Below are 24,401 nucleotides of genomic sequence, written 5' to 3'. Positions count from 1 at the left end.
CCAAGAGCTCCAGCTCCAAGTTCAAGGCCATTCCAGGGAGAACTGTCAGGCTCAGTGGTGCTTCCTTACAGCTTCGAGATGCAGAAATCTGATGAAGGGGGTGGTGGCTTAATTTATCAACAAATAGAAGCCTTACTTCCCTGATGAGCCTTCCAAATCCACTCCTTTCCTTGTTTGCTTCATGCCAGCTAACTTTGTTCTCTGGCCTCAGTTTCCTCGTGTCAATGAAGAATCGGGCTGTGGGGCGTCTCTCCACCCTATTCCTCCTTATTCTTGGCAGCAGAGCTCAGAGAGCGTTTTCAGGGTCTCCTCATCCGCACAGACGCCCCACACTGCCCACTATAGGGCAGGTGCCAGAGAAAGGGAACAACAGGAGGAGAGACCCTAGGTGTTGCTCAAAACCTGGGAGACAGGAAGGCCAAATACAGAGCTACCACCCCTGTGACAAAGACCTGTATGGGAGGGTCTGCTCTCCTCTGCTCAGGGGCCAGCTGGGTAAAGTATGTTCACACCGGCTGGCCCAGTCTGAAGCAGGCTGGAAACCAGAGACTCTGTCTGGGCTCCCCAGGCCTCAGTCCCCTATCAGTTAATGCAAATTTAGCTCCTGACTGACAACAGGAGCAACACCAAAACAGTCAACTATTTTTATCTCCAGATTAATCACAAAAAGGCTAACACTTCCACCTTCCTTGTGATTAAAAATTAGGAGACCAAACTCTATAGTAGTTCGGGATAATAACCAATCCTGTGAGAGGATGTATGAATAATGCATCTCCAGGCCTAGGCTTCTCTGAGACTTCCTTCCCTCCCCACATGGCCCTAGCAATGGGGCCCCATCTGAATGGAGAGGTAATGAGTACCCCACACACACACCTCCCATCTGAGCTACAGCTGCCAAGAATGAGTGTTGATTTCTATTCAGCTGATGGCCCCCAAACATCCTCCCTCCTCACCCACCCGCCCCACCCACTGCACCCCCACCTACCCCTCCCACCCCCATCTGGTGTGCAGCGAGGCGAAGGCCAATCAATAATGCATGGCTACATGAATAACCAGCATGATAACCACTTATTTGGGAAGATGTAATCAGGACCCATTCTGAGGGTGGATGTTTGTGTGTGTGAATGTGTGTGCGTGCCTAAGAACTCCCACAAACACAGTCCCTCTCCCCTCCTGATTTCCCTCATCCCCAGTCCTGCTAATGCAATCTCCTCAGCACAACACTGGTGAAGCAGGAGGGAAGGGAAGAATAAGTCCTCCAGCATGAGTCTAGGAAGAACACACGTGCACACACACACCTTGATCAGAATACAGAACAACTCTATGCACCTAAGGCAAAAACCCAGAGGAAATCTGGTACTCAGATGTGGTTACTTTCCCACATCTTGGGGAAGAAGCTTTAAAAGACCTGATGCCAAGATCCAGCTCCAGGCTCTGGGGTCTCATTGGTCAGAGAGCTTGGGGCAACAGGATTGATGAAACTTCCCCAGAAACCCCTCTTGTTGCAACATGATGTCAATGCTAGAGCAAACGCTCACACTCTCTGCCTGAAGACACTGACAAGTAGAGGGGGACCTGCCTTCCTGTCATCCTCTGACCTAGGACACCTTCTGCTGTCCATGTCTCTTGACTCATCACTGCGAGGCAGAGGATGCCAAAAGGGCCAATGTTTCTTCTGCTCTGGGACCAGTTAATTCTAGTCCCAGCCCAACTCAGGAGTGTGAGTCCCTCTCTCTTGAGCATCCAGCACTGAGGAGAGGGCTGCTGCCACTGAGAGCTGTGCGGGACCACCCGACTTTCCACAGAACACTGCGAGCCCCAGGGCTCACTGTTGGAGGGGCCCAGCTCACCCCCACTTCAGGAAGCTGAAAGCCCTTTCAACAGTTACTAGCCACACCCCCGCTGATGGAAAGCCCTAATTAGCCCCCTTTTGCTCTCTGGCCAAGCCTATACCAAGAAGGCCACAGGCACTAATAAGAGGGTACAGTGGGCACAAGTGATGATCTTCAGTGTCCAGCCCATAACCGCCTGTCTCCTCTAGCCTGGCAGCTCCAGGACCTCCTGGAGAGGCCTGGCTTCACAGCTATGGGCATGGAAGGTTAGATAAGGGCAACTTTCTCCCTCAGCCAGAATCCTTTTGGCATCCAGAGCTGGTTTTGGTAAATAAGTGGTCCCATCCCCAGAGGCCTACAAAGTTGGGGTCCATTAGAAGATGGTTCTTCAGTGATGTTAGAGCTGAGCCAGGCTTCTGCCAGGACCAGATAGGATAGGTGGGGTGACCATTCTGAAGGCTTGCTCCTTTGGGGCTCTGGCCTAGCCAAACATGGGGTTTCCAGTCTGTTAGGGAAGTCCAGTCAACTAGATGATGGGGCTGACAGAGGGGAGGAAGGCAAGTTCTGAGCTGCAGCTAGAAGACACTGCAAGCCACAAGCATAAGTGTTTGCCCAGGGGTGTGCTGGAGGATGGCTTGTCCCTAAAAGCCCATAAGCAGACCTTTATTCGAGATCTTCAAACTCTGATCACCCACCTCCCCTTTATTCCTAACAACATTCAAAGTTCCCACTTCTGGTGTGCCAGGGGAGTCCCTGAGCCCCCTTCAGCCTCTGGGGCTAACTGAATAGACCCTTCAGTAGAACAGATAGAAGTTCTTCAGGAAACAGTCTCTTCAGATGGTCTCCATGAAGCCACAGCTCCTCTATGGCTGTTCATGGAGCAGTAAAGGCCTGGAAAACTTCAATATGTCTAGAAGCAGCAGCCTCACAAGAAACTGTGTATCCTTGAGTCAACTATTGACATCACAGAGCTTTCTTACCAAATAAAAATTTATTCCTGCCATACCTGTCCATCCTACAGTGCAGTCTCCATGGGAATCAAAGGTGGTTCATCGGAGCCAGTGGATGTCTGCAGAGCTGCTTCAAGGCATGGAACTGTGTTGGACCTCCAGGGATCTTACTCCACAAAGAAGGGGTCACTCCCATGCCCTTCCCTCTTTGACACTATGGATATCTGATGGGGCCACCAATCACCAACCACACTAGTACATGTAGTAAAAAAAAATTTAAAAAAAATTAAATTAAATTTTAAAATATCAGAATAGGGAGGCTCCTTCTGAGTAGGGATCAAGGTTCAGGTGCTACTCTGAAGGCTAGAGCTCAGGAAAGACCAGGAGTGCAAACTCTGAAGAGCCAAAGACCTGCCCTGTCACCTGTGACTTGTGAGGGCAGAAGCCAGCCTGCTGAAGGGTCAAAGGCCAGGCTTCCAGCTCCAATTCTGCCATACATTCAGCATGTGACCTTGAACAAGTCTTGTGGTGAGCCTTTATTTCCAGGTCTATGTAACTGGGATAAAAATAGTATTTTCTCTGGAAAACTGTTGTGAGAGATGTGACAAAGCTTGGCAAAAAGAAAAGAAAAAAAAATGTTGGGGCTGGATTGATGGTTCAGTTACTAAGAGCAGGTACTGCTCTTCCAAGGACCTGAACCTGAACCCAGTGCAAACATCAGGCAGCTCACAACTGTTTCTAGCTCCAGCTCCAGAAGATCCAATGCCTCTGGCCTCTGTGAGCACTGGCACGCATGTGCAACCTACAACCAAAAATTTTCCAAAAGAAATAAAATAAAATGAAAAATTTAGTTGAAAATAAAGATCCTGCAGTACCTGGTATCTCAGTTGCAAAGCACTGCTTCCAGGCCTGTGCAACAAGCTAAGGGCACCTGCCTGTCATCGCACAGGCTAGTTCTTTGCGTGAACAATAAAAGAATAGCGCACCCTTTTATTATTACTATCATTGCAATACAGGGGGTGTCCGTCTATCAGAGTATAACAATTATTGCTCATTATCCTCTGCCAAGTTAAGTAGAGACCTGCCCCAACCTGACCTCTCCACTCCTCTCCCCACAGTGCCACCGGATGACCCCATCATCCTAGGGGGACCTGTGATCAGCCTTCGGGCAGGGGACCCCCTCAACCTCACCTGCCACGCGGATAATGCCAAGCCTGCGGCTTCCATCATTTGGCTTCGTAAAGGAGAGGTCATCAATGGGGCCACCTACTCTAAGGTGAGCCTGATGGAGAGACTGGGGGTTGGGGATGGGCAGTGGGACAAAGGATAAAGGGAGGCAAGAATGGTGGAATCAGATGCATGAGGGGAAGCTCTGTCTCTCTGCATGCAGAAGTGCTTCTGTTGCTGTTTCACTCTCCCTGTGGTTTTGTTTGTTTGTTTAGTTTATTGTTTATTTTCGTTCTCGGGCTGTTTCTTCCAGTAGTCTCCCCTCGCACACCTCCCCATCTTACGCCCTAACCAGGGTAACTCTAGGTAAAAACCCTAGAACAAGGTTTGGTCGGAAGAGGAGACTTGAGGCAGAGCGGCCAGGCCTAGGGTTGACACAACTAATAAAAGGTCCTTTGAATAACTGTCCCTGTCGACCAGAAAAATCTTCTCGTTTTGAACCCTAAGACCCAAGAGGATGGAGATAGAGCCTTTGGAAGGTAGTCATGAGCGTGGCCTCCTCGTGATTATGATTATTGTTCTTATAAAAGACGCCCAAGAGAGACCCCTGTGCTTTCCCCCATGCACAGACATTGTGAGAGGACGGCAACTAACAAACAGGTATCTGGCCCTTGCCAAACACTCAATCAATCTGCCCTGGTCTTGGGCTTCCTGGCCCTCAGAACTATATTTAAAAAAAAAAAAAAAAATTACTTCCGTGGTCCTGCTGCTGTCCAGCTTTTAATGTTTTGTTAAAAACAGCCTGAATGGAATAAGACTTGTTTCAGAAAATACAATAAGCTAATTTTTAGTGTGGTTCTTCCAAGTGTTGCATGAACCATAGTCATACTAACACATTACACAATTGTTCATCTGAAGGCCAAGGTTAACAGGTCATCCTATGTTTTGATCTGCTAAATCTGGACTGCTTTCCACTGCTGCCTGATGCGATGGCAGCACAGGAACCACGAAGGGCTAAAATCTAAGCTTTGTGCCCTGAAGTGCCTGCCTATGGGGCTGCTTTTCTTTAACTCACACAGTAGCATCCTAAACTGCAGTACCCCTTTGCTTTGTTTCTTGTCTTTAGAATGTTTTGACAGCTTGTGGCCTCAGAGATCCTGGGATGAGAGGCCGGTCCAGGTTAACCGGCCCCCAGAAAGAGTTAACAACTTGCTATTTACTCTTTGGCCCATGAAGAGTCCGTAGCCCATGCTTACCTTTTTTCTCCCTCCTGTAGTCCAGGGCCAGGAATCACAGACATGACATTTCTCTACAGCACAGAATCCACTAAAGCTATTCAAGCCCTCCAACCCTAAACCTGTGCAGCCCCTACCCTGCCTCAACCATCCGTTTTCCCCACAAACCACAACAAAGGATCACCACACACTCCCTACCGCACTCCCCGTGGCCACGTGTGGCATGGCTTGCCGTGCCCCTTCCTCTCGGGAACTGAAGAACAAGCCATCTCTGCAATGGTGGCGGCTTCCTCATATGCTGGCCTAACTGTTCATGAACTCGGCCAGAAATAACCTGTGCCACACACCTCCCCAGGAGACCTTTATGCACTCCCAGGTGGGGGTTATGTCCTGTGGAGCCTTCCAGATGAAGGAGAGCTTGGAGGTTCCCTGACCCAAGCTCTTTTGTCTAGAGACAGAACACTGGAACCTTGAATTAAAGTGCCTGCACTGACCAGTTGTCTTCCAGCAGCCCCAGAACTAGAGCCAAGATCTGTCCCCTGGGTTTTCTTCTTTCTGGGCCTCTCCCAGAACAGGCTCAGATCTCTATGGGCCCCCAAAACACAACTAAAACAGTTATCAGGTCCCCAGGCAAAGCAGCCTCCAGGCTCTGAAACTGGGGTGTAATTTTCCAGGACTCTGACACAAGACCCTCAGTTTCAGAAGATGATAAGGTGGGGACTTGTTCTTTAGTCCTGGCCCCCAGCTGGCTCCTCTCCATGGGTCCTAAAAAGAAGAAATGCCTTTTTCATCAGCAGAGGCTTCGAGGAAAGGCTGTTCCTATTCTAAGGATGGTTTCTTCCCATCCCAAACTGACTCTCCTGCCAAAGGCCGCTGATCAAAGCTTGACTTACCACCCAGTTCCGGGGGCCAGATTCTTAAACAAATGTCTTCTCTTGGTCCTGAATCCATCCTAGGAACAATGTTTTCTCTTGGGAGATGAGTCCTCTTGCTCACTTCCTGGGTGGAGTCACACTTTAAGAATATTAGGAAAGACAAACCCATGGCCGAGGGGCCAAGGTCATTCAGGGAAGGCTGGGAAGGAAGAGGAGGGTGTTTGTACATTAGAGGTGCCTGACCAGGGTTTCTCTGAAGCTAGGCCAGCCTGAGCTTCCCAGGATATATGAATAGAAGAGGACATGGTTCATCTCGTGAAGACAGGGGTCAGGGTTACCTATGAGACCTGTTCCAGAGTAGCCTACTCAGCAACCCTTCTCACTCACATGATGAAGATGCTTCAGCAAGCCTGGCACATTGCCTTTCTGGAAGGGATACTTGGCCTGACCTTGCCCAGTTCCACCCCTACTTGGACTGTCACAAAGGGAATGGCAGTTGGGCCCGAAGCCAGGCCCTGCCAGGCCCTGCCAGGCCCTGCTCTCTGTAACTCCAAGCAACTTACTTCCTCGGCTCAGTTTTCTCCTCTGCACATGAAAGAGCTGGAAGAGACACTCAGGAAGTGCTCCAGCTGAGACAAACTGCAAACCCTTGGACTGTACGTTAATGTGCGGGGCAGACATGCACACAGGCAAGATGTCCCATGGTAAAGGACTGAATCCTCAGCCCATCTCCTCACAGAAGTTCAGCCCAGGCTATTTCTTCTCCAGGACTGCAAAGACAATTGTCATAAGCCAAATAGTACTTCTGACGTAACTTACAGAGGCAGAATAGCAGGCTGAGAGATGGCTCATTGGTTAAGAGCACTGACTGTTCTTCCAAAGGACCCAGATTCAATTCCTAGCACCCACATGGAAGTTCACAACTGTCTGTAACTCCAAGATCTGAAACTCTCACACAGACATACATGCAAAACAAAACACCAAAGCACTGAAAATAAATTAATATATTTTTTTTTAAAGACAGATTCGCTGGGACATCAGAGGTAGGCTAGGAACACACAAGTGCATGCAACCACCCAGACAGGGTCCACAGGGAAGTTGCCAGGAAGCAGCTCTGACAGATTCAGACCTCAGGCTTACAATATTTGTCACACGGTGGCAGTTAAGCCCACTGATACTAAAGCGGGGTGACCTAAACTGGATTCCAGGCTCCACCACCCTCTAGCTGTGTGATCTAAACTTTCCACGTCTGAACCTCATCTGTACCTGAGAGCATCATTAGCACCCAGGCCTAGGGATGGCTGGGGGCACGACCCAGGAGCCCGCCTGGCAGACTGAGCCTGCAATAAGTACAGCTGTTGGAACCGTCACTGGTCCTCTGGGTCCTCACACCCGGCCACCTGCATTTTCTAGGTGCTGTGGCAGCATCCAAACAAAGCAGTCCACAGGGTCCTGCAGGCTAGCCTTCCATCAAACCCCAGTGTTGGCTTAATCTTTTGGTCTCCATTTCCCCAACTGCAAAGTGGGAATGATGGAAATCATGGTCACTTGTTAGGGTTACCACAGGGCTCAAAATAAATCATACATCAAAGTTCCTTGTAGGACTAATGAGATGACTCAGCAGGTAAACTGACTGCCCAAGTTCCATCCCCAAGACACACATGACAGAGAGAACTTTTCTTACCCACAAATTGTCCTCTGACCCCTTTCATGAACACTATGGCATGTGTGCATACATACAATCCATAAACAAACAAATAAATAAATGTGAATTGCTTATTTTGTTTTGTTTTGAGACAGGGTCTCACTATGTAGCCCTGCCTAAACTGCCCCTTACCTTGCAGACCAGGCTGGTCTTGAACTTAGAGAGATCTGCCTGCCTTGTCTTCCCAGTGCTAGGATTCAAGCTGTACATCGCCATTTCCAGCAAATGTAGTTCTTTCAAAGTTCCTTGGTAGGAGAATAGCACAAAGTGAAGACGCTGTATTTGTTATCTTTCTTACTACTGTGACAAAAAACCTGGCAAAAGCAACTTAAAGAAAGAAGGTTTATTGTAGCTCAAAGTTGAGGGTTAGGGTTCACTGAGGTGGGGAAGGCAAGACAGTTGGAGCTCGAGGCTGCTGGTGTTGCATCTCATCTACCCAGCAGAGTTTCCCCTGTGGCTGGAGACAAGAACGGATGTCACAGAGCATGCGTCTGAAATGCGAGCAAATCTACAAACCCAGGGATGAAGGAATGGGTTATAAAAGTGGAAGATGAGTATAGGCTTAGCCCAAAGGAAACCGCTCCCTGGGAGCACTCTTCGCACCCCTTCTGCTACTTCTCCAGGGGTGGTGATTGACTAGGGGCCACACAGAAGATGGTTTCGTTTTAGGAAATACATCTTTCTACCTGACTTGTTTTTGTTTTCTCCACTTTCGGCCACCTGCCTACTCAAGGGGCTGTCAGCCGGCCACCCCATGGTCTCCATCACACCTGTGCTCAGATGAGCTCCAGAGAGCTTGCTCAGGAAGGAGATGCAGACTCACATCCCCCAGGCCCTCACTCGCTGTGGTACACACTGTCTCCTCCAGTCACTCTATCACATTGCATCTGACCTGTCAAACTTAGGGGCCCAGAGTCTCTATCTATTCCATGCTACCTGTGCTCACCTTATCTACAAATGACATCTCTTCTAGCCCTGGGGCAGAAGGTTGGATCAAGGATCTCAGGCAAATGACTCTGTACAGACCTGTTATCTGTGCCACTCCCATTCAGCCCAGACAACAACAGGTCTGCCTGTATAGACCCTTCAAACGTCTGTAAAAGGGGCAGCAGAGAGATGATTAAAAAAAAACCAGACGCAGCAGGTGGGGGAGGTGATTGGGGAGGAAGAAGAGAAAAGGCCTTGTTGCCAGGCAATCAGGCCCGCTCAAGGCCTCTCCAGGCTGTTTGCATATCAATGAGCAGCCCATATTTAGCACCAGAGTTGGGACACCCACACACACACCCACACACACACCCACCCACCCACACACACACACACACACACACACACACACACACACTGCCTTGCTTTCAGACTGCCCATTTCTAAGGGCTCGTCTGGTTTTCCTCTGCTCACCAGAGGCCCTGGGAGGGTTGGAGAGATCTGCCACCCACACCTGGCAACTGCCCCATGAGTGCACTCAGCACCCCCACAGTCCACACTCAGGCCAGACCTGAGAAACCAGAGTGACAAATGCCAGCTCAGTGACCTCGGGAATGGATCAGTGGAGTTGGGTGCACAAACAGGAAGCAGCACTGGGGTACAAAGAAAAGGGAGAGGGAGCAGAAAGGAACTTTGTCAAGAACCATTTCCAACAGACCCACCAAGATACACCTGTAGCCACCTTGCAGCTCTGCAGGCTTAGAGCTTCTGGCCTCCCTCCCCAAAGTCAGTCCCCAGCTGTGTCAGCAGAGCTGCCTGAGAGGGCAGCAGACACACTGCTGTAGGGTAGGTACACAGTGGGCCTTCTACAGGGCAGCTCACTCCTGGGGCACTCGCCTTCTCCTCATTTTCCTTTTTGTTTAATGAACACATCTTCCTTTTTCTCTAATTAGGTGGAACAAACAACTTGAACCAGAATTTTTATTTCCCAGAAAAGCACCCGCCTGGACACAGTAAATATGTCATTAATCATCATTCCGAGGCGGAGGAGCACGCTGGGCTGGGGAGGAGGAAAAGCAGTCAGAGGGCCTAATTAGAGCTAGGCCTCCCTGCTCCCTCTCTCAGCCCCACCCTCACAGCCCCACTCCCATCACCAACATCAGAGCCAACATCCACCACCACCACCATCAGTTGGAAGGGTTCTTGGCTGAGTCAAACTTATGTAAATGTCCCTTGTTAGCACCTCAGAAAAGGAAAGGAAAGGACATGGTAGAACAATACTCACCCTCTCCCCTCCCCTTCACTTCCCTCCTCCCCTCATTCTACCCGGAGGTCTTATTTTCATCCAGGAAATTGTTCTTATTATCGCTTAGCTATTTATAGAGGTGGTGAGGTCTACTGAGCAGCCCCAAGCCAGGGTGGTAATAGGGTGCCGGCTGCAGCTCCCTCCACACACTGGCTTTGCTTTACAGCTAAATTATATTTCCTCTAACCCTATTCTGAGACCTCCACTTGTGCCTCTTGCCCAGAGGCTGACCTGCAAACTGGAGGCTACTAAGAATGGCCACTCGGACTGCCAGACCAGGCCACATCCCTCTCACTAGCCCCTCTGCCATGGTTGGAAACAACACCCCTCCTGCCAGGACAGAAAGTGCTGGAAAGTTTCAAGCCACAGAGCCTGAATCTGGCCAGGTTTACGTTACAGGAGAAAGTGCAGCGCTGTTCCTCTGCTCCGTCCTACTCTAGAATGCTGCAGATGGGCTTGACCTACAGTAGGAATCACTTATCCAGGTTCTATTCATCCCAAGGGCCCCGAGGTTGGTCCCAAGCTAGGAAGGGCCAGGTGAGCTGAGGACCTGGAGTTCTGGTGGCCTATGGGCTGCTGTCAACTACCTTAGTAACTGGCTTTTGTGGGACTTGGTCACTGTGCTGCCTGCCATCTGTAACACAGGTGCCTATCAGAGTCTGTCCCAGCTGCGCTCAGTAAGTTCACTTTGAACTCAGCATTGCCTTGCAAAGTACGGAAAATGCTACTTCCTTGCAACCAATCTGAGAATGTGATACAAAGCTATTGCTATTTTATGAGCGCTTTTACCTGGCTCCAATCCAGGCAAAACAAGACTGCATCCGGCCACCCCTTTCCCGGTAGGATGTAAAGTTCCTTCCATAGAGGGGAAGCCTTTGAGCCTGAACCAACTCCAATCTCACCTGCCGTGGCCCTTTGCCTACCCTCCATCCCCTATGTGTGTCTATCTTAAAAAGGCTGCAAACTGATGGAGAAGTGTCTGCAAAGAAGGACAGACAAGTGAAAGGGGTGGCAGTAAAACTGAGGAACTAGTTATGGGTTAGTTACTGGATCCAGGAAGGAAAAGCAAAGACCCCTGGCTTGTGCTCATTTCTTGATGCATCCACAGCAGATAGTACGGCACCACAACTTGGTGCTTAAAGCAGTGTTGGGGTGGCTGGGCAGTGGTGGTGCCTGACATTAATCCTGCAGAGGCAGGAGGAATCCTGTGAGTTCAAGGCCAAGCATTTTTGCACTGTAGAAACTAACAACTCTGAAGCCGCCAACGTGCCGCCCAGGCTGTATGGCCTCAGCTATGCAAAGGTCTTCCATGTCTGTTCTAGCTCCTGGCAGCTCCCAGTGTCCCTTGGTTTGTAGCAGGAGCATCCTAGTCTCTGTCTTCATCACTTCAGAGGCTGCCTAAGCCTCTCTGTGTCGTCTCCTTTGCAGGAAAGAGCACTTCCTGAAATCAGGATGGTCTCCTCTACAAACAAATCCCTGTTCTAGAACTGGGGTAGACACAAAAGTGGGGGGTGGGAGGGATCAACCCTTCACAGAAGTGCTACCTTCTACCACTAACTTGAGCATGAGTTTGGGAAAGTTTTGCTGTCTTGATGAGCCCTGCCAGTGTCCTGCCCGGTCTAAAGGAAAGCACCGGCGTTAGCCGTGCTGTGCTGTAGTGGAAGCTCTACTGAGATCAGGAAGTGCACTGGGGAAGGTGCAAAGGCTCACCCAGGAAAACAACCCACGGTGGGTGCACGCAGGCTGCTAACAGCCCTACCTGTGCCGGTCTCTAACTCAGTGCTCCTAACCGTGTCACCCTTCCACAGACTTCTGTCTGCTGCAGCCTCTTCCCTTGCTTGCTGCAGATCCACCAGGACTCTGCTTGTTGCAGAATCACCAACACCAGGGGCAGAATGAATGCTGGTTAACTTTTAAAAAGGCCCTCCCCGAGACCTGGCTTCCATTAAGTTAAGCCAGGATTCTGCTAAGCTTTTGGCTTGCAAGGCCAGGCTGTTTTCACACACCATGGCAACCTCTCTCGTTCCTTTCCCCTTCTGCAGCAGCTCCTGTCTCTTCTCTGAGCTGTGGTCTGTCTTTCCCTCTCAGGCCACCTCAGCTCAGTAACATAAGGCCTTCTGTCCCTTCACCACCTCTCTCTCCAGACCCTGCTTCGAGATGGCAAGCGTGAGAGCATTGTCAGCACCCTCTTCATCTCCCCAGGAGACGTAGAAAACGGACAGAGTATTGTGTGCAGAGCCACCAACAAAGCCATCCCCGGAGGAAAGGAGACCTCAGTCACCATAGACATCCAGCGTGAGTACCAACCGATCATGTCGTGTTTGGCCTGACTAAGTCCAGGCTTGGAACAAGCCCATGTGAGTGTATGTGCATGTGTATAGGCAGACTCACATACCTGTGTGTGTGTACAAAGGCCAGGAGGGGGTATGGAGTGTCCTCTTCTCTCAGCTTCCCCTCCTCCTTCAAGGTGACCAGGTCGAATGTTTTCTCTGCTGGGCTGGAAGCCATTAACCCCCCAGCAATCCTGCTGTCCCCCTTGAAGCTGGAATTACAGGTGTGTGAGGATGCCAGCCTGTTGTGGGTGCTAGGATTCAAAACCTCATCCTCACGATTGCACAGCGAGCGCTTTTAACTACTGAGCCATCTCTCCAGGCCCCTAATACTGATGGATTTAAAAACACTTTCTAACAGCCCTGGCTTATTTGGGGCTTCTGGGTTCTACACAGCCCTCCAGAGTTAACGGGTCCAGCGGGAACTGTCTTAGGGATCTCAGAGCCTGTTTTGACAGCCAGAGGGCAGAAGTTCCCTCTCAGCACCACAAATCCTAACTGACACCCTTTAAAGTGCAGAAAGAAGAAGAGGCATTTATTGTATTTGTTAAGTATTGGGTAGGGTCCAAGCACCCCGGCAAAACAACAGCATTTTGGGGAAGGCTCTACTTGCACTGTGTGGCCATTTGCTACTAACAATCCCTCTGCCCCACTACCACGGTGCTTCTTCCGTTCCTCACTCAGTGAAAGTGGGAACCACAGAGTTCTTACCAAACCTAGGGCTGGGAAGTTAAAAGAGGCTGGAGAGCATGGTGGCTCACGCCTTTAATACCAGCTCTCAGGAGGCAGAGGTAGGTGGATCTCTGTGAGTTTGAGGCCAGCCTGGTCTACAGAGTGAGCTCCAGGACAGCTGGGGCTCCACAGAGAAACCCTGTCCCAAACAAACAAATAAACAAACACACACTTGCACAAAGAGGCTGGAGAGAAGCAACTAGGGCAACGTTCCTCCATCCAGGCCCCTGTTCCCACCCTGGGACTTAGCACCACCCAACAAGCAGGTGAGCAAAGCCCAGCTCTGGAAAGGAAGTAAGATGCTTGCACGTTTGGCATGTGTTTCAACATTCAGAATGGATCCATTACCGTGAAGTGGGAGGCTCTAGACTTGTCACTTCTCTCTGATAATTCGGATTTCTTGCTGATTTGCCGATGACATCCAAGGACTCTTCCTATTCTAGGAGCAATCAAAGCTGAGGGCTCTCTCATAGACACAGCCAAATCTGGGGGAAATGAGGGTAGGAGACAATGCTTATCTAAGTCCCTTGCTTCCTGGCTGCCATCTGTGGCACTGTGGCACTCCTGCTCTGCTCCCTAGCCCCACTCAGGCTGAGGCTATGTCAGCTAGAGTCCCACATAAACATAATTGATACCCCAGGACAGAAGTCAGGACCTTGACAGAGAAGGATGGAGAACAAACAGCATTTCTGCTCCTGACCACTATCCTTTGCCCCAAGAAAACCTAGTGACAAGAATGTCTTCAGAGTAGCATCCCATCTACATTCAAATACATCCTTCCTCCAAACAGAGGGCTGGTTGACCTGGATACATAGTTAACAGGGCTGTACCGGAAAGGATGCAGGAATGAGGCCAGCATGAGGCTTAGACCCAGGCTTCAGGTTTCCCAGCTGAGATCCTTCCAAGATAGTGCAGAATAGTGGTCGGAGTCCAACATTCTCTGTAGTTTGAATTCTGGCATTGCCAGTTACTCACTGGCCTCACTAGTGAGTTCATTTGGGCCTTAGTTTCCTCATCAGTACATGAAGGGAACCATGTCTACCTTTTAAGGTCGCGGTTATGATTAAATTACATCATTCATGTCAGCCCCTAGCACCATGCATGACATATTTTGATTAAAGTGTATGTTGTGATTGAAATCCATTGTGACAGGTGTGTGGTAACACCGCCCCCAAATGTAATCACAGCTGTATCTATTTGACCCAACATTCCATCTCCCCTAGCTGGGAGGTGTTTATGAAAAGCTAACAAGAAAAGGCCCAGGCCTACTCCATGCCTCTTTTTTCCTCCTCCTTTTTCTCCTCCCCCTCCTCCTCCTTTTTCTCCTCCCCTTCCTCCTCCTCCTTCTCTTCCTCCTCCCCCTTTCTTCTCATATTCCCTTGCTCATTAAGTAAGCATCCAGCTGTGTGCGGTGGACACCACAAGCTGGATCAAGCCGCCTTTGCAATCCTGCTCATTTTCTCAGTCAACCAAGAAGTCTCCAAACTCAGCAAAAAGCACATTTGTTGTTTGTTTCCCTTGGTCTTTATATGTTACCCAACGGGAGACAAAGCCCCCAGATTGAGTAATGGGGGGAAAGCATAGCCCCCCCCACCCAAGCATCAGCACATCTGGACTCTGTGTCCAGCTGCCAAGTTTCAGATGGATGTACTATAAAATCACTGAGTCATGAAGTTTCTCTCTGCACCCCCAACACTTCCCCTGAAAATGCACATGTGCGCGCGCGCACACACACACACACACACACACACACAGGTTGCTGATGGAAACACTAACAGACTCTCAGCTGTAACATCTGTTCAATGTGATCTCAGTTCCACCCTCCTGCAAGTTATGCATCTCAAGTGGGATTAAAATCATGTTTAATAGTTGGGTATGACATAAACTATTTATACCTCTGGAACTTGGCAGACTCCTAGAAACTCACATCCTGCACATCCTAAGGAGAGGAATGGAAACAGAGACATGGCATCCCGGGGCCTGGGGATAGAGATGCAAATGAAACTGACTGGAGTGGAACCCCATGGGTCTATCCTCCTAAGGCCCTAGGGACCAAGCGTGTTGCAAAGCAAATGTGAGGGAAGAAGCAGAAGAGACTGGTAACAGGGCTTTAAGTGAAAATTCTGCAAGTGAGGACCCAAGAAGGGCCCTCCAGCAGGTATGCACTCCATCCTCTTGCTTCCCAAGGAGTCATCACTTTTTGAAGAACACTAGGTGAAGGATGACCCTTCTGATATTTCCCTCCTGAGCTCCATAATGAAAATCTTAACCTGACACCACCAGATCAGACAAGCATTGGATTGAGATTATCTATCACCCATTGGGACTGGATTTCACAATTGGAGGCTAGCAAGGCCCGGGGGGGGGGGGGGGGGCGGGAGGGCCAACAGCAATTAGCAAACTCCTTGGGACAAACCTCTTTATGAGGAGGGATGCTCAGCTTGGCCACCCTGCCCTTCCCAGGACAGTGAGAGTCCTGAGTCAGCCTTGCCTCAGAAGCTGCCAGGAAGCCACTGGGAAGATGCTGTAGGACTTGCAGCAAGAGGTACTACGAGTCTACAAAGTGGAAGGAGAATTCTTGTGGCGGTCCCTTGCCACAGATACCTCAGTGAGGCATTGAATCTCGCTTTGAAAATCAAAATTGAGGTGAATGAAATGCCTACCTGTACTACTCAGCTTCCTACCATTAGAGCAAAAACCTGAGACAGGAAAAAAAAAAAAGTTTATTTCTGTTCACAAATTGAGATGATCTGCTTCACGATCAGGTGGTGCCATTGCTTGGGATGTGGTAAAATAGCCCCTCATGTCGGGGGGGTATGCTGGAGCAGAGGCAGTCGCTTGAGGGCCAGGGAACATAGGAAAAGAGAGTGGAATCCCACAAGACCTCAACTAGGTCCCTGCCCTCTCAAACTTTCCAATTCCCCTTCAATAACGTGTCTCTGAAGGCTGGCTCATTAACCTGTGAGCTTCGGGGTGGGAGGAGGCTTAAGCTCCCCACTACAGCACCCCAAGGTTTCCTGGAATCCCAAATACAAAGGTACACAGGCCAGCTGCTCCTGTACCAGATGGGCCACCTGCTTGCAGTCTCCTTTGGGGAAGGAGGAGACAACATACAGAGAATAGACCCTCAAGCACAGGTTGCCACCTGCTGCTCAGAAATGGGTTTCTTTGCTGGCAGCTGCAGATATCGGCCCAACTCCACCCCTGTGCCTCGACCCAGCACTCAACCTGAGCAGCAGCTAACAGAAGAGATCCAGCAGACAAAGGTCTCAATCCCCAAGCTCAGTCCACAGCTCTGGTCTGGTTCTCAGGGTCCTCCTATAATTTTGAACCAGGAGCCCAGAGCACCAGGGTAGAGTCATTTCCTGGGGTGTCCCTCACAGATACCCTCCACAGCTTCTGAGAATGGACTGAATCCACAGACAGTCCTTGTGACCATCCCCACCATTCACCACCAGGTACTGACTGGCCTGGGAGATGAAGCCCAGGGTTCTACTGAGGCCATGAGGACTTAGCACCTTCTAACGCAGCCTGGAACTGCACTCTAGCCATGCTTCCAGTCCCTGCTGAGGAAAGACCTACCTTAGCTGGTGTCTCCCTTCCCCTTCACTTTGGGTGTCATGGTGCCTGAAAGCGCTGTGTCAAGGCTTGGGAGCTACAGGTAGCACAGTGTCAGGATGAGCCAGTCTCTGCGGGAAGTGTGAAGCTGACTACAAGAGAAGGAAAAAGCCAGAGCAGCAGGCTGTTCCCTGAGCCTAGGTCTGCCTCTCTGTGTCTGCTGCAGACCTTCAAGTTCCACTAGCCCCATCATTCTCCCCGTGTCTCTCTGTGTGTCTCTGTGTCTCTGTATCTCTGTGTCTCTCTGTCTCTGTGTCTGTCTCTGTGTCTCTCTCTGTCTCTCTGTGTCTCTGTCTCTCTATGTCTCTGTATCTCTTTCTCTGTCTCTCTCTCCCTCCCTTCTGTCCTCCACCCCACCCCCATTTCCCATTTTCCTGTGATCTTCTTTGTTTCGTGTGCTCTTTCTCTCCAATGCCCTATCATTTTCCATGTGTTAGCTCTCCCTGGCTTTCCTGATTTCAGTGCAATCTGGATGTGTGTCTGCGCACAACTCCCTGTCACTCTTTATCCCTCTTCCTACCCCATCTCTAGTTTTTCCGCTTCTTTCCCTTCTGCAATCCTCAGTGGGTGTGTTTGTGTGCCTTTCTGTCTCCCTCATTCTTCCTCATCTCTGCAGCTGTCTCTGCTTCTCCGGGTTCTCTGTCCTTCCCTCTAGTCATCACTTCTGTCCTCTATGTTACGTGCTTTGCCTCCCCCAGTTGGCCATGCCCACTTCAAACCCTTCCATGTGGGTCTCTCTGTGTGGCTCCCCATTGCCCACTTTCCATCTCCTCTACCTCAGACCATTTAGCACTTCAGAGTGTGGCTTCTTATCACATCAGATGAGAAAACAAGCCGCCCCAGCTCGGGATGCTGAGGGACTGGTGACACCAGTCAGTAATCAGCAGAGATGATTGTGCTGATGAAAGGGTGTAAACGCCACTTTCGAGCTACCAGAGGCCCCACAACTTTTACATGGAGATAATAAACAGACATTTCACAGACAGAAAGCTCGTACAGTGGGCTGAGTGCCCTCCCCACAAGTGGAGTGGAAGTTGAAGCTAGGCTGCACACATCCAGGGCCTGGGAAGCCAATACATCAGAGACAGATGCTCATTTCAGTTTAGACCTGGGTCACACAGGGACCTGCACCCAGCACCTGGGGCTACCTAAAGCAGCCACTTCCAAAAAGCAAAGTCGCCTTTTGCCTGAGGCCTCTTTCACTTAACCAGGGAGCCCATCACCAAGGTTCCTGGGTGGTGGTATCCCGGCTTTGCCCTTCCGTGCCTTCCTGCCCTATTCTTCCCCCAGACTGTATGTGACTCTCTTCTCCCTGCAGATCCCCCGCTTGTCAACTTGTCGGTCGAACCGCAGCCGGTATTGGAGGACAACATCGTCACGTTCCACTGCTCTGCGAAGGCCAACCCAGCTGTCACCCAGTACAGGTGAGCACCACTGCTGTGAAGACAGCTTGGCCTAGGGCTCCCCCCACCACGCCTGTCATCTGGGGTGTCACACATGGCCACAGTATTGCTTCACAGCAGGTGCCCAAATAGCCTTCTCCTCCCACCCCCGGCCACCACATGCAGATCTGCCTGCTAGCCAAGCAAACTCTCTCCTTCCTTCAAGCTCACATGCACCTCCTCTGCCAAGGAGCCAGGGGTGCCCCTCCTCTTTCAATGGCTTGTTTATGCCATATTTTCTGAAACAACAGACCAAAGCTCAGACAAATGTTGAAACTGCTAGCAGAATGAGTAAGTCAGCGTACTTAGCGCTGTGTAGCTGGTCAGAGCCCTAAGGGTACTTGGAATCCTGCAGAGCCACCACCTCACCCTGTGTCCTCATCCACAAAACTGATAAAGGCATCACTGTTTTTCACATGCTTGTCTCCGCCTTCTGACCGAGTTTCTTGGAGGCAAGAGCTGCAATTTAGTCACTTATGGCTCTCAGCATGCAGTGTGTCACATGGCATAAACTAGGCATTCGTTACATGTATCTGATCAAATAAGCCTTCAGGGCTGCTCCTCTGGGCACCTGTCTGCCTGTGCATAAGAGATTCACATTCACACAGCATTCCAAAAACTAAGTGACCTCAAAGGTGTCCAAGTACAGGTGCACGATGCTCACTCCTTTAGATGATTTGTAGAGATTCCCACGACCCTAACTTCCCACCAGCCCAGGCTTGATGGCAGAGCCCAGGACATCACTTCCACTATGGATACGAGCTATTACACTGCAGCTTCTGCGAGTGGCAAGAATGCTAATGGTCCCAGACAAGGAAAGCAATGACTAGGGATATGGAGGAGAGGGAAGACATGAGGCATGAGGCTGAGCAGTCCCAGCAGGTGGAAGAAAGGGCAATGGGCCACAGAGAAAGCCATGGCAGGCTCAGGGTGGACAGAGTGAGCTGCGCTGGCTCCCTGCAGTGTGGCTAATAGAGCAGCAGTGGGGCCAGAAATCAGGAGGATCCACAGCCTCTCTAGCCATCCCTCCTGAGTTAACCCTTGCCACACTGGAAGCAAGAAGATCAGAGGATCTCTGACAGTCACCTCCCACTCCCAGAGATCCTATGGTCCAGTCAGGTCCAGAGGCTGGTTTGACCTGGATCTGGCACTATCCAGAAGTGACAGAAGATGCAAAAGGAACTAAAAATGGTGCCTGTCTCTGAACTTCTAACTGCACCCGCCAACCCTATGCTTTTCTTCTATCTGCTCCCAGCTGTCAGCTCAGGGTCCCTAGACAGGTATGCTGTTCCCAGGAGACACTTCAAATGCCAGCTACTTTCTCATCCATAAGTATCCCCCACCAGACAGGCAGATAGCCTGTCCATTGGCCATCACAGCAATCCCCCAAAATGCCTATGGATCCCGAGAGACACTGAGACACTCAACTCCCCATTTCCATGGCGCTGCCAGACTCCCTCTTAGCTGACGGCCTAGTGATCAGTTGGGCAGAAAGCAAGGCAGCATGCCCAGATAGTCAGCAGCCTTCACCCAAAAGGCCTGAAGCCCTCTACCTATCTGCCTTCCTGCCTCAGGAGGGAACCCAGCTGCTGGGCCTCACTCAGAGACGCAAAACAGCAAGACTAAGGAACAAGTGTGAGCCTAGGCAGGGATGCCATCATTCTGAAGCACATGGGATCAAACATAGTCAACTAGCAAATCTAGGTGAAGAAAAGATGGCAGCTAGTGGAAATTATTAAATTTAATAAAATTAATAACTAAATTATTAAATTATTTCTTTTCTTTTTGAAATTTGTATTTCTTCAAGCTAATGTTATAATACACGAACACAGAGCATGCAATTTCCCTAGATCGTTGGGTTCTGGGGGATCCCCTCCCTTCCTCTAATACTCTGATGAATTCTGAATCCCACGTAAGAGGAGGAAAAGGAGTGGTAGGGCCCCCTGCAGATGATCACTCTTCTTATTTACTACGGGTCCATAGGGCCTTCTGATTAGCTGCAGGTTCTATGGTTGTGGCAGCACCAGCCTGGGCTTGCTGTAGGCCTCAAAGGGCCTTACGAGCTCTTCTGGCCCCCAAGGAAGAGGTGGGAAACTGAGCTGAGCTGCAAAGGCAAAAAGAGGTTTTGGGCTCCTGTTCAGCCCCTTCCCTCCAACATGGTTTTGCCAGCATCCCACATACATTTTCCAGGAGAAAGTGCCTTAAACACTTTCTATATCTATAACAAATCTATAACATAAGTACATTGATTTTTCTCAAATGACGTTGACAAGATTACAGAGATCTTTGCCTCTACCATTCGCTCATCTTGATTGCTTCCTCCCTGGTCCACCTAAGAGGCTGTAATCTCTAAAATTAGACATGTATCCTCTCTCAACCCTACCCGGAGATAGGCCCTGACTGGGCATGGAAGTCACTTCACTGCCTGCAGGAACCCAGGGCATGGGTTCATGGACCAGGCTTAAGCACAACAGGAAGTGCTCCGGGCTTTATTCGATGAGATCTTTGGCAAATATGGGATAAAAGAGCACAATCGTCTAGATGAAGCGTGCAGAGCTGTTTGACACTCCGACCGGCAGCTGTGACATGTTGGGTCTCTTGATTCTATGATATAAATAATTAATCCTCTTACATTTGTTCAGACCAAATTAGACATTGATTGAAAAGGCTTTAAGCTGAAGCAATTCAAGGAGGACCTGGGAGAGACGGTGGGGATGAGGTGGTGGGGACCAGGCAGAGGAGGCAGAGCCACAGACTGGGGTGGGGGGCGGGCAGAGTATGTGGGGCATAAGAAGGAAGCTGCTTTTTGGTTCTGGGACCCTGTGGCCCAAGACTGGAATGAGATATTCTCAGCTTGTGTGCTTCTGGAGGGGCCTTCAGAGAGCTGTTTGATGTGTAAAGGGAGTAAGGAGGGGAAAGACTGGTCAGTCAGCACATGAGCTCTTCAGGAGTTGGGGGATGGGGAGCCACCATTCCTGGGTTCAGACTTCTAAATCCAATCCTATAGCCAATCTCTCCTCCTCCCATGACCCTGAAACAGGACAGAGCATCCTTTCTGCCTTTTCTCCCTTTGAGGCCCACCATGAGCTGGTTTAGATCTCTTCTGAGGCAGAAAAGTTTCCATGGCAAGCTGTATCCTAATTCTTTCCCTTCCCTCTGTCTCCTTTGGGTGAAAAGAAAGGCCAACCTGGCCTAGATGGTGTAACCACAGACCCTGGAATCATGCGTTACATCCCTGCAGGGCCCCAGGAGTTTTGACACTCTGATCCTGGGGAGCATGGCCCTGCCTAAGCTCCCCAGTAAGGGTCCCAAGAAGAGAGGAAAGAAGCTCCCATCTTCTTCATGGGCAAACACCCTGCCTATGTAAGCCAGCACCCCTGGGCACAGACACAGGCCCAGCCCCAGCTATGTGTTATAGGCATACTAGAAAAGGCTTAGCTGGCCCTCTCCCCACCCTCCTTTCAGCTATCAGCTCCTCAGCAGCCTCTCCACAGCATCCCACCACTTATAAGCTCTCCCTTCAACAGGGTAGAAGGAGTACAGACTGGGCACTGATCCCCAGCTGTGTGTCTGGAACGAAATTAATCCACCTCAGGCAGGGGCCGTGCCTGACTATTAAGTCTGGTCATTAAATTAAAGTTAGGAATTGAAACGACTCATGAATAACTCATAATGGTTTGTTGGGAAGCTCCTTAAGCTCTCGGGGAGCTATGGTTTGCTCTGTTGTTAAACTATAATTGTTATTATTAATCGTGTTCTTAATAGTCACTCGATATTAATTCGAGATAACAACCACATGGCGCCAGTCTAGGTGTGCCTTGGGATGGAGAGGAGTGGCCATCTCTCTCTAGGGCCTAGGCAGGCCACACTGAGACAAGGGCTGGTGGAGAGAGGAAGGAGACAGAACCAGTGTCACCGAGAAAGGGCCAGGAACAGAGGAAAGAAGGGAAGAGAAAAAGCAGTGGTCAGAGGGAGTGGCAAGTTCATGGAACAGCAGTGGAGCCCTGAGGCCTTGCCCCCAGACAGGCTGAATATTCCTAGAAACCTGCTTCAAAGTTCTATGTCTTCAAAGAGTGAATGGTATACACAGTAGGTTTAAGCCAAGGAGCTGTAAACGTTTTCCCCATAGGGATATATAATCTACATGTACACAAGCACAAAAGCCTACACATGCATACTCACACATGCAATCCCTCATAGGCACACATATACACACATGCACACACACCTGAAGGCATACAAACCCTCACACACACAAATAAAAGCATACACACATGCACTCATACTCGCACACATGCAAATCCTCACGCTCACTCATATACATAAGTGTACACGCGCGTTTATTCACCTGCACTCACGTCCAGATGTGGATATACATTCACGTATACTTACACACATGCAAACCCCACATATGGACACACAAACACATAGTCACACTTATAGGTACGTAACTTCCCCGTGTACCCAAGCACACAAGTGCATACTCGAAAGTACATACAGGCAAAACTTCATGTGCACATTCTCACACTTACTTGCACATCCTCATGTACACAGATATACATATAGGCATACATGGATATGTTCATGTGAAAACCCTCATGAGCATATGTGCATACTTTATGTGCTCTTTTGCACATGAACACACACACACACACACACACACACACACCCCTTTGTGCACTAAGCAGTCACCTGGTGGCTGGCTCGACATGGTGATCAAATCTAAGATCAAGCAAAGCCTGATGCTTTTCAGTCTCTTTCTTCCAATATGGCACTGACCAGCTCATGAGAGAAATCTACCCAGTGGATCCCCACCCAGCCAGGGGGTGGCAGGGGACAGGAGGAACCTGTGCCAGGGCAGGGGAAAGGTCAGAGCTAGGAGAGTTGCTGCGTGAGAGCATAATGTAGGGGTTTCATAACACCAGCCCACATCTCCTGACCTTGTCTGGAAACCAGACTTTATCATGTGTGTAACATACATGCATGAATAGGGCATGCATCATTAGCCCTCATCTCTGATGTCATGTACTCAGCCCTCCTTTTCCTACATGGCCCAGGACAGGGCCTAGAAGAAAGCCCAGAGCAGTACGGCAGTGCTGTCTGTTGACTGGGAGTTGGATCAACAAATGACCCGGCCACCGTGGAATGGCCAGCAGGTAACTCTCCTCCCGAATAACGTGTCAAGTGCCTCCGACTGCTTGATGACCACCTTGTGGGTACGAGCTCATTCCTCCTTTTCTTGAGGAATGAGTATGTCAAGCTTCCCAAGGGATGCCTGCCCCCGCTAGACCTCTGGCCTCCATTGCAGGTGGGCCAAACGGGGTCACATCATCAAAGAGGCATCTGGGGAGCTGTATCGAACCACTGTGGACTACACATACTTCTCAGAGCCTGTGTCCTGTGAAGTGACCAATGCCCTGGGCAGCACCAACCTCAGCCGAACAGTGGACGTCTATTGTGAGTGTGGGGACTCAGGGTGTCCTGGGCGGCAAGCAGTGGTGGGCAGGGTCTGGCTGAGACTGTGGCTACACTCGTCGCGCACAGCACAGTGTCCATTTTGTGTTTACAGCGCCTCCTAGTATCACTCTCACTTAGATCCCAGTGAGGCAGCACAAGCTCAGAGTACAGTGACTAGTTGCCGTGGACTGGGAGGGCTGGCCAGCAGGAACCAAGAGCCAGCACGACTGTTCTAGTGCCCTTGTATCTCAATCACCTCCTGAGGGCCCCTACATCCTAATATATCCACGCCACGAGTTTTCAACATATAAATCTGAGGATGACACAATCACGCAGTCCATAATTATATCTTATTATCCCTGTTACCAAAATGGGGATGATGGACACTCAACAGCACACAGTGAATACATGTCAGGGTGAGAGCTGAGGCAAGGCAATAACCAAATCCATCACCTATACCCACATTCCACTGAAGGGACTCATAGACAGGGCGACATAGTGAGCTCAAGGCCAGCCTGAGATGGATATCCCAAGCATAGATATCCAATTAGCTCACATACTGCCCATTAGTTTTGAAAGCACTTTCACCAACTTGATTCGCTGACTCTTTTGTCCCACAGTCAGTAGACGTACTGTCTTACCTGCTACATCTTGTAACTAGTCTCTGTCTCCCAGTTCCAGAGTTCAGGCTTTGTCTCCTCAAAGAGGTGCTCCAAGGCTCTCCTGGGCAGTTCTCTGAATACCCCAGCTACTCTATGGAACAAGGCTTGGTCTACAGCCAATGTCTTGGAACAGGGCAGAATAGGGCTTGCACATACTGAGCAGAGG

At 50.0% G+C, this 24,401-nt stretch overlaps 1 protein-coding gene across 3 annotated transcripts in view; it reads left to right on the top strand.

Annotated features, from left to right (window-relative positions):
* Kirrel3 (kirre like nephrin family adhesion molecule 3) overlaps positions 1-24,401 on the top strand; it is a 545,774-nt gene that overhangs the window by 498,423 nt on the left and 22,950 nt on the right. For all 3 annotated transcript variants that reach the window (XM_055601295.1, XM_055601297.1, XM_055601294.1), the window contains exons 5-8: positions 3,901-4,058; positions 12,139-12,289; positions 17,993-18,098; positions 23,425-23,573. In XM_055601295.1, the coding sequence (XP_055457270.1) occupies positions 3,901-4,058; positions 12,139-12,289; positions 17,993-18,098; positions 23,425-23,573 (564 nt within the window). The remainder of the gene's footprint in view (positions 1-3,900; positions 4,059-12,138; positions 12,290-17,992; positions 18,099-23,424; positions 23,574-24,401) is intronic.

The sequence above is a fragment of the Psammomys obesus genome, unplaced genomic scaffold, assembly GCF_907164565.1.
Source record: "Psammomys obesus unplaced genomic scaffold, mPsaObe1.curated_primary_1811, whole genome shotgun sequence".
NCBI lineage: Eukaryota > Metazoa > Chordata > Mammalia > Rodentia > Muridae > Psammomys > Psammomys obesus.
Note: the sequence above shows the minus strand (reverse complement) of the source record. Positions and strands in the feature narration are given on the sequence as shown.